Source organism: Heterodontus francisci, chromosome 1, assembly GCF_036365525.1.
Source record: "Heterodontus francisci isolate sHetFra1 chromosome 1, sHetFra1.hap1, whole genome shotgun sequence".
Lineage (NCBI taxonomy): Eukaryota > Metazoa > Chordata > Chondrichthyes > Heterodontiformes > Heterodontidae > Heterodontus > Heterodontus francisci.
The window spans coordinates 287,568,286-287,578,831 of record NC_090371.1 but is presented as its reverse complement, the minus strand read 5'-3'; the positions used below and the strand labels follow the sequence as shown (position 1 = coordinate 287,578,831).

The 10,546-nt window shown below is 49.8% G+C and overlaps 1 protein-coding gene across 1 annotated transcript in view; it reads left to right on the top strand.

Moving 5' to 3' along the window:
• The first annotated feature begins 467 nt into the window (after positions 1-467).
• Positions 468-10,546, top strand: part of wdr32 (WD repeat domain 32) — a 128,560-nt gene continuing 118,481 nt past the window's right edge. Inside the window, exon 1 of the mRNA XM_068047430.1 lies at positions 468-775. Coding sequence (XP_067903531.1) covers positions 528-775 — 248 coding nt within the window. The 5' untranslated portion in view covers positions 468-527. The remainder of the gene's footprint in view (positions 776-10,546) is intronic.

Genomic DNA, 10,546 nt, shown 5'->3' with positions numbered 1-10,546 from the left:
AAGGGTTGTGAATCTTTGGAATTCTCTACCCCAGAGGGTTGTGGATGCTCCTTCATTGAATATATTTAAGGCTGGGATAGATAGATTTTTGCTCTCACAGGGAATGGATATGGGGAGTGGGCAAGAAAGTGGAATTGAAGCCCAAGATCAGCCATGATCCTATTGAATGACAGAGCAGGCTCGATGGGCCAAATGGTCTACTTCTGCTCCTATTTCAAATGTTCATGTGTTTCATCACATGATCTCCTTCCTGTCACCAATATTTTAATGCCAAATAATTGAAAGCATGCCAAGAAAATTCAGAAAAAAATTGAAGTTGCCTTGATTTTTGTACCAGACCGCAGTTTCCACTAAATTTATCTTTAATTACTGCAGAGCGCAGGAAACCTGGAGACACTTCTGTTTCCTTCACACCTGACCGGAAGCGGAATGTTTATGCAGGGAGAGAGCGCGGCCGGAAGGGATTGAGGAGGGACCGGAGACGCGGCGGTTGTGACGGTTTGAGTGCGCGCGCAGCCAGAGCCGCGATGAGCGGGAAGTCGGCGCTACCCCGGGAACGGCCTCTGATTCTGACCCGCCTCCGCCGCAAAAACGGCGTCTTCTCCTGGGTCCGTGGCCGCTCGTTGGGCCGCAGCCTCGGACCGCTGGTGGACCCCGGCCGGGAAACCTACAGCATTATGACCAGTCTGTACGGCTCCATGAACCCCGCCGATTCTGTGATGCTAAGCACCCAGACACACGGTGCCGCCTTCAACCTGGAGTATTCGCCCGACGGGTAAGGATCGCTTACGGGACCCCCCCCCCCCCCCTCCATTGACACCATCTTCCCCCCCCCCCTCCCTCCATTGACACCATCTTCACCCCCCCCTCCATTGACACCATCTTCACCCTCCCCTCCATTGACACCATCTTCACCCCCCCTCCATTGACACCATCTTCACCCCCCCCTCCATTGACACCATCTTCACCCCCCCCTCCATTGACACCATCTTCACCCCCCCCCTCCATTGACACCATCTTCACCCCCCCCTCCACCAATCTTCCAACCCCCCCCCATCTATTGACACCATCTTCAACCCCATCACTCCCATTGGACTCACCATCTTCACCCCCCCCCTCCAATGACACCAATCTTCACCCCCCCCAACCCCCTCCATAGACACCATCTTCACCCCCCTCCTCCAATGACACCATCTTCAACCCCCCCCCTCCATTGACACCATCTTCACCCCCCCCACTCCATTGACACCATCTTCACACCCCCCTCCATTGACACCAACTTCACCCCCCCCCTCCATTGACACCATCTTCACCCCCCCCCTCCATTGACCCCCACCCCCCCCCCACCAATCTTCACCCCCCCCTCCATTGACACCATCTTCACCCCCCCCCCTCCATTGACACCACTTCACCACCCCCTCCATTGACCAACCCATCCTTCACCCCCCCCCTCCCATTGACACAATCTCACCCCCCCCTCCATTGACACCACTTCACCCCCCCCCTCATTGACACCATCTTCACCCCCCCACCAATGACACCATCTTCACCCCCCCCTCCATTGACACCACTTCACCCCCCCCCTCCCATTCACCCATCTTCACCCCCCCACCATCACACCAACTTCACCCCCCCCCACCAATCGACACCATCTCAACCCCCCCCTCCATTACCCCATCTTCACCCCCCCCTCCATTGACACCATCTCACCCCCCCCCTCCATTGACACCCTCTCACCCCCCCCCTCCATTGACACCATCTCACCCCCCCCCTCCATTGACACCATCTTCACCCCCCCCCCCATTGACACCAACTCCCCCCCCCCCCCCATTCACCACCACCCCCCCCCCATCCCCATCTCACCCCCCCCCCACCATGACACCATCTTCCCCCCCCCTCCATGAACCACCACCCCCCCTCCATTGACACCATCTACTCCCCCCCCCCTCCGTTGACACCATCTTCTCCCCCCCCCCCCCTCCGTATGACACCATCTTCTCCCCCCCCCCCCTCCGTTGACACCATCTTCTCCCCCCCCCCCTACCGTTGACACCATCTTCTCCCCCCCCCCCTCCGTTGACACCAACTTCTCCCCCCCCCCTCCGTTGACACCATCTTCACCCCCCCCCCTCCGTTGACACCTCTTCTCCCCCCCCCTCCGTTGACACCATCTTCTCCCCCCCCCCCCTCCGTTGACACCATCACTTCTCCACCCCCCCCCCTCCGTTGACACCATCTTCTCCCCCCCCCCCCCCACCGTTGACACCATCTCTCACCCCCCCCCTCCGTTGACACCAACTCTCCCCCCCCCCTCCGTTGACACCATCTTCTCCCCCCCCCCCCTCCGTTGACACCATCTTCTCCCCTCCCCCCCCCTCCGTTGACACCATCTTCTCCCCTCCCCCCCCCCCTTCCGTTGACACCATCTTCTCCCCTCCCCCCCCCCCTCCGTTGACACCATCTTCTCCCCTCCCCCCCCCCCTCCGTTGACACCATCTTCTCCCCTCCCCCCCCCTCCGTTGACACCATCTTCTCCCTCCCCCCCCCCTCCGTTGACACCATCTTCTCCCCTCCCCCCCCCCTCCGTTGACACCATCTTCTCCCCTCCCCCCCCCCCCCTCCGTTGACACCATCTTCTCCCCTCCCCCCCCCCCCCTCCGTTGACACCATCTTCTCCCTCCCCCCCCCCTCCGTTGACACCATCTTCCCCCCCCCCCCCCCCCCTCATTGTTTTATACAGTTTGGAAAAAAAAGATAATCTCCCTGCTCTTATATTCTGTGCCTTGGCTAATAAAGGCGTATCCCATATGCCTTCCTAACGACCTTATCTACCTGTGCTGCTGCCTTCAATGATCTATGGACAAGTACATCAAGATCCCTTTGACCTGTACTTCCTCGGGTCCTACCATCCATTGTGTTTTCCCTTGCCTTGTTAGTCCTCCCAAAATGCATCACCTTACACTTCTCAAGATTAAATTCCATTTGCCACAGCTCCTCCCTTCTTACCAGCCCATCTATATCATCCTGTAATCTAAGGCTTTCCTCCTCACTATTTATGACACCACCAATTTTTGTCATCTGCGAACTTGCTTATCATACCTTCCTGTATTCACGTCTAAATCATTAATGTACACTGCAAACAGCAAGGGATCCAGCACTGATCCCTTTATCTTGCCTGCCAGCGATTTTCTTCTTCGCTCTTCTAATTACTTTTTAAGTACCCCCGCTACACTTTCTATACTCCTCTAGTGTCTCCGTTGTTTTCCCGCACTCTGAATCTGCCAAAAGCCTCCTTTTTTCCTTATCCAATCCTCGAGATCCCTTGACATCCAGGGTTCCCTGGACTTGTTGGTCCTACCCTTCACCTTTACGGGAACATGTTGGCTCTGAACTCTCACCATTCGCTCTTTGAATGACTCCCACTGGTCTGATGTAGACTTTCCTACAAGTAGCTGCTCCGAGTCCACTCTGGCCAGATCCTGTTTTATCATACTGAAATCAGCCTTCCCCCAATTCAGTACCTTTGTTTCTGGTCCATCTTTGTCCTTTTCCATAACTACCTTAAGTCTCTCAGAGTTATTCATTTAGAGATACAGCACTGAAACAGGCCCTTCGGCCCACCAAGTCTGTGCCGACCAACAACCACCCATTTATACTAACCCTACAGTAATCCCATATTCTCTACCACCTACCTACACTAGGGGCAATTTATAACAGCCAATTTACCTATCACCTGCAAGTCTTTGGCGGTGGGAGGAAACCGGAGCACCCGGCGAAAACCCACGCGGTCACAAGGAGAACTTGCAAACTCCACACAGGCAGTACCCAGAATCGAACCCGGGTCTCTGGAGCTGTGAGGCTGCGGTGCTGACCACTGCGTCACTGTCTCCGAAATGTTCCCCCACTGACGCTTCTACCACTTGTCCGGCTTCATTCCCTTGGATTAGGTTCAGTACTGCCCCTTCTCTAGTAGGTCTTTCTACCTACTGGCTCAAAAGCTCTCCTGTATGCATTTTTAAGAATTCCGGCCCCTTTAAGCCTTTTACACTAAGACTATCCCAGTTGATATTAGATATGTTGAAATCCCTACTATTATTATCCTATTATTTTTATACGTCTGAGTTTTGCCTACATATCTGCTCTATCTCTTCCCTGACTGTTTAGAGGTCTGTAGTACACTCCCAGCCAAGTGATTGCCCCCTTTTTGTTTTTAAGTTCTACCCATAGGGCCTCATTTGAAAAACCTTATAAGATATCATCCCTCCCTTACTGGAGTAATTGACTCCTTGATCAACAGTGCAATGCCACCTCCTCTTTTACCCCCCTCACTGTCACACCTGAAGATTCTATACCCTGGAATACTGGAGCTGCCAGTCCTGCCTCTCCCTCAAACATGTCTCTGTTATAGCAATAATACCAGAATCCCATGTGCTAATCAATGCCCTCAATTCATCTGCCTTACTAATAAGACTCCTTGCATTAAAATAGATGCAATCGAGCCTTGCATTTTTCCCTTGTGCCTTAACAGGTCTATATTTGCTGTGCCTTCCAGACTGACTCAGTTTCTCTTCTATGTTTGATTGTGCATCACCCCCTAATGTACCTCCACTCTGTTTTCCATCCCCCTGCCAAATTAGTTTAAACTACCCGCCCCCCCCCCCCCCCCCCCCCCCACCCCCAACAGCACTAGCAAACCTCCCAGCAAGGATGTTGGTCCCGTTCCAGTTCAAGTGCAACCCGTCCAACTTGTACAGGTCCCACCTTTGCCAGAAACATACCCCAGTGATCCAGGAAACTAAAGCCCTCCCTCCTGCATCACCACCTCAACCACGCATTCATCTGCTCTATCCTCCTATTCCTATACTCACTAGCACGTGGCACCGGGAGTAATCCAGAGTTTACAACCTTTGAGGTCCTGCTTTTAAATCTGCTACATAGCTGCCTAAATTCTTGTTGTAGGGCCTCATCCCTTTTTCTACCTATATTGTTGGTATTGACATGTACCACGACCACTGGCTGTTCACCCTCCCCCTTCAGAATGTCCTGCAGCTGCTCCAAAACATCCTTGACCCTAGCACCAGGGAGGCACCATACTATCCTGGAGTCTCATTTGCGGCCACAGAACCGCCTGTCTGTTCCCCTTACAATTGAATCTCCTATCAGTATGGCTCTCCCACTCTTTTTCATGCCCTCCTGTGCAGCAGAGCCATCTGTGGTGCCACGAACTTGGCTGTTGCTGCTTTCCCCTGGGAGGCTATCTCTTTTTTTCCCCCCCCCACCCCCCAACTGTATTGAAAGTGATATATCTGTTTGAGAGGGGGATGGCCACAGGGGACCCCTGCACTACCTGCCTGCGCCTACTACTCCTCCTGGTGGTCACCCATCCCTTTTCTGCTTGTGCAGCCATTACCTGCAGTGTGACCACCTTGCTAAACATGCTATCCACGACGTCCTCAGCATCGTGGATGCTCCACAGTGAATCCACCCGCAGCTCCAGCTGTGCAATGCGGTCAGCTAGTAGCTGCAGCTGGACACACTTCCTGCACACATGGTCGCTAGGGACACTGGAAGAGTCCCTGATTTCCCACATAGCGCAGGAGGAGCATACCACGGGGCTGAGCTCTCCTGCCATGACTTAGCCTTAGATTAAGCTCCTTAGTTACTCCCTTTAATTTAGAGTACTAATTACTACAGGGATCTGATTCCACTTCAAACATTATCTACTGTAATCTAAAATCCCTACCTTTACTTTTACTTCAGCTATTGAAAGTAGTAAAAAAGGGTAGAAATATCCACCTGTTCCTACTTACCAATCAGCTGCCTCCCCTTACAACGCGTCACTTTCTGAACTGTGACATCAGTCGTGGAACTCTTTCGCTGTCCCGGAGAGTGTGAGAGTAAGCTTTTTTAAGCTGCTGGAACTCCCGCTCGCCAGTGCCTGTCTCCTCGCAGGTCCAACTTGGTCTCCATCTGACACCTTATTCCCCCCCCCCCCCCCATTGACAACGTCTTCCCCACCCCACCCCCGTTGACAGTGTCTCCCCCCCCCCCCCCCCCCCCCCCCCCCCACCGTGTTGAGGATGGTAGAGGGCTAATATATGTTTAGAGGTGCAGGGCAAGGCTAATATACTTAATGAGTACTTTGTATCAATGTTGACTCAAGAAATGGAGGCTGGCAAAATATCAGTCAAAGTGGAGAGAGTAGAGGCAATGGATAGGATAAAAATTGAGACGGGGGAGGTACTAAAAAGGTTGACCATGCTTGGGGTAGATAAGTCACCTGGTCCAGATGTCTTACATCTCAGGTTGCTGAAGGAAGTGGGGATGGCGATAGTGGAAGGGCTTGACATAACTTTCCAATCTTCCCTGATATGGAGGATATGCCAGAGGATTGGAGATTGGGAAAGGTGACACCCTTGTTCAAGAAAGTGTGTAAGGAAATTCCTAGCAACTACAGGCCAGTTAGTTTAACATCAGTGGTGGGTAAGGTTTTAGAAACTATAATCAGGAACAATATCAACAGACACTTAAGGGCTCGAGTTAATTTAGGAGAGCCAGCACGGATTTGTAAAAGGCAGATCATGCTTGACAAATCTAATTGAATTTTTTGATGAAGTAACAGAGAAGAGTTAGGGTTAGGCTGGTTAAGAAAATTGAAACTTTTGGAAAAGGAGGGTCAGTGTCCAATTGGATAAAATATTGGTTAAGGACAGACAGCAGTAGTAAATGGTTGCTTTTCAGACTGGAGGATGGTAGACAGTGGCGTTCCCCAAGGGTCAATGCTGGGACCACTGCTTTTTTGGCTCCATATACATGACTTGGGTCTTGAAATACTGAATAGAATCTCAAAATTTTCCAACAACACCAAATTTGGAGGTGCAGCTAACAGTGAGGATGGTATGAACTGCCTGCAACAGGACATAGATAGGCTAGCGAAGTGGTGGACAAGAGGCAGATGAAATTTAATACTGAGAAGTGTGAGGTGATGCATTTTGGCAGAGGAATAGCGAGAGGCAATGTATACTTAATGGCACAGTTCTAAAGAGTGTGCAGGGACAGAGCGACCTGGGGGTGCATGTGTATCGATCTTTGAATGTGGCAGGACATACTGGAAGAGTGATTAGTAAAGCATATGGGATCTTGGAATTCATTAAATAGAGGCGTTGAGTACAAAAGCAGGGAAGTTATACTGAACCTTTATAAAGCTCTGTTTAGGCCCCAACAAGAGTAGTGTGTCCAGTTCTGGTCACCACACTTCAGAAAGGATGTGAGGGTCCTTGAGAGGGTGCAGAGGAGATTTACCAGAATGGTTCCAGGGATGGAGGATTTTATTTACAATGTTAGGTTGGAAAAGCTGGGTTTGTTCTGCTTTGAACAAAGGAGATTGAGGGGAGATTTAGTAGAAGTGCACAAGATTATGACAGGCTTAGATAAGTTAGACAAGACAAAGCTGTTCCTATTAACAAGTGGTACAAGGAATAGGTGAAACTGAAGGTATTGGGCAAGAGATGCAGGAGGAATATAAGGAGGAACTTTTTTATGCAGTGAAAGGTAATGACCTGGAACTCATTGCCACAAGGGTGGTGGAAGCGGAGACAATCTTTTCAAGGGCAATTGGGGATGGGCAATAAATACTGGCCTGGCCAGCGACGCCCACATCCCATGAATGAATAAAAAAAAAAATCAATGACTTCAAGAGGAAGTTCGATGGCCACCTGAGAGGAATTGACATGCAGGGCTACGGGCCTCGAGCCAGGGAGTGGGACTGACAGCAGAGCTCCGTGGACAGCTGGTATGGACTCGATGGGCTGAATGGCCACCTCTGTGCTGTAAATGACTGTGTGACCTCTGTCGACTCCTCTGTTACTAGATAATCATACTGCTTATCCAAGATTCAGTAGTGCATGAGAAGAAATTTCCTCTAATTAAATATTGGGAAGGCTGGAGCCATTGTTTTCTGTCCCTTCTCCAAACTCAGTTCCCTAGCTACCAACACTATCCCTGGAAACAATCTGAGGCTAAACCAGTCTGTTCGCAATCTTGGTGTCACATTTGACCTGGAGATGAGCTTCCGACCACATATTCCTGCCATCGCTAAGACTGCCTAATTCCTCCTCTGTAACATCGCCTGTCTTTGCCCCGTCTCAATTCATCTGCTGCTGAAACCCTCATTCATGCCTTTGTTACCTCTAGACTACTCCAGTGCACTCTTGGCTGTCTTCCACATTCTTCCCTCTAACTTGAAGCCATCCAAAACTCTGCTGCCCATGCCTTAGCTGAATGGAACTTGGCACGAGTTATCACTCCAGTGCTTGCTTACTTACATTGGCTCCTCATTAAGCAATGGCATGATTTTAAAATTCTCATTCTTGTTTTCAAATCCCTCCATGGTCTCGCCCCTCCCTATCTGTATAATCTCCTCCAGCCCCACAACCTTCCGAGATACCTGTACACATCTAATTCTGGCCTCTTGAGCATCCTGATTTCACTCGCTCTACCGTTGGTGGCTGTGCTTTCAGCTGCCTGAGCCCAAAGCTCTGGAATGGAGTGACGGTGGCATAGTGGTAATGTTACTGAACTAGTAATCCAGAGGCCTAGGCTGGGGGCATGGGTTCAAATCCCACCATGACAGCTGTTGGAATTTAAATTCAATTAATTAATAAAAATCTGGAATTGTGCCATGAAACTATCATCGATTGGTGTAGAAAACCCATCTGGTTCACTAACGTCCTTTAGGGAAGGAAATCTGCCATCCTTACCTGGTCTTGCCTACATGTGACTCCAGACTCACAGCAGTATAGTTGATGCTTAACTGCCCTCTGAAGTAGCCTCACAGGCCACTCAGTTGTCAAGGGCAATTAAGGGTGGGTAACAAATGCTAGCCTTGTCAGCGACACCCACATTCCATGAAAGAATAAAATAAACCCTCCCTACACCTCTCTGCCTCTCTACCTCGCTTTCCTTCTTTAAGACACTTCTTCAAACCAACTTCTTTGCTTTTGGTCATCTGACCTAATATCTCCTTGCGTAGCTTGTTGTCATATTTTATTTAATAATGGTCCTGTGAAGCGCCTTGGGACATTTTATTGTTTTAAAGAGGCTACGCAAATACAAGTTGTAGTAATTATCAAGGCCATAGCTCAGCTGCTGCTCAGTTTTAGTTTTAGAGATACAGCACTGAAACAGGCCCTTCGGCCCACCAAGTCTGTGCCGACCATCAACCACCCATTTATACTAATCCTACACTAATTCCATATTCCTACCACATCCCCACCTGTCCCTATATTTTCCTACCACCTACCTATACTAGGGGCAATTGCTAATGGCCAATTTACCTATCAATCTGCAAGTCTTTGGCATGTGGGAGGAAACCGGAGCAACCGGAGGAAACCCACGCAGACACAGGGAGAACTTGCAAACTCCACACAGGCAGTACCCAGAATTGAACCCGGGTCGCTGGAGCTGTGAGGCTGCGGTGCTAACCACTGCGCCGCCCTGCTATTGTATTTTGAGTGGGTTACCGAGGATTATTTTGGTGGATAGGGGCCAAATTAATGGATGAACTTAGAAAGAGTGAAATGTATTTGAAGTCAGGACTGGATGCATAAGTTGGGTGAATTGAAGCATAATCAGAGATGTGAATAGAGAGTAAGATACCTACCATGTGTATTTTTTCTGGAATTGATTGTCAGCACATGGGAGCACCAATACCATGGATTTAGCGTGAGAGACTTCAACCTCCTGCTGAGCCTGTGACTGGCCACTGGTTATACTGGTTTTTCTGTTTCAGCCTAATCCTTCCAGCACCATGAGTGTTCTGGGGAGCACTTGTCACAGGAGCCGGTAGCTTTCAGCTACCCCTTCAAGAACACCCTCACGCAGATCCACATGGCCTGCATCTGGACTCGCCTGCTGGCCATGTATATGTATTAGTCACCGTCCATGTAGTGGAGCCTGGTCTCCAATCATTTCAGTCATCCCTGCCATTGGACAAAGACCTTGCTTCGCTCAGACCGTATGATAGTCGGTGTGCAATGGCACACCTTAAAAGAACCCACGCACAGGCATCTTCCACCCCCTCAAAATGAACTTCGGGACCTGGAGTATCAGGATAGGACTATTCAGTTGCCTAAGGACCCACAGCCTTGGAGTGGAAGAAAGTCATCCTCGTTCCCGAGGAACTGCCTAAGAAGAAGTTGTTTTAGCGTGAACTAATCGGAAACACTGTAGGGACACTCTAATCATACAAACAGACGGCTTTTAATTATGTAGAATTTTAAATATGCCAACCATTCAGGAGGGAGGAATAGGTGATTCTGAACACTACCATACAATAAGCTGCAATTTTTATACTGTTCTAAAACCACTGAATAGGGCAGATGGACAGCAGCAAAGAATCGTTCAAGTTTTTTTATTTCTGCAAATACAAATTTGACACAAGGGTAATATGAAAACATAGCGTATATATGTATAGTTTACAAATTCTGTTATACCTTTTACTGGTAGTGAAAATATTGGTATGTAAACTGTTTTGTACTTAATTTTG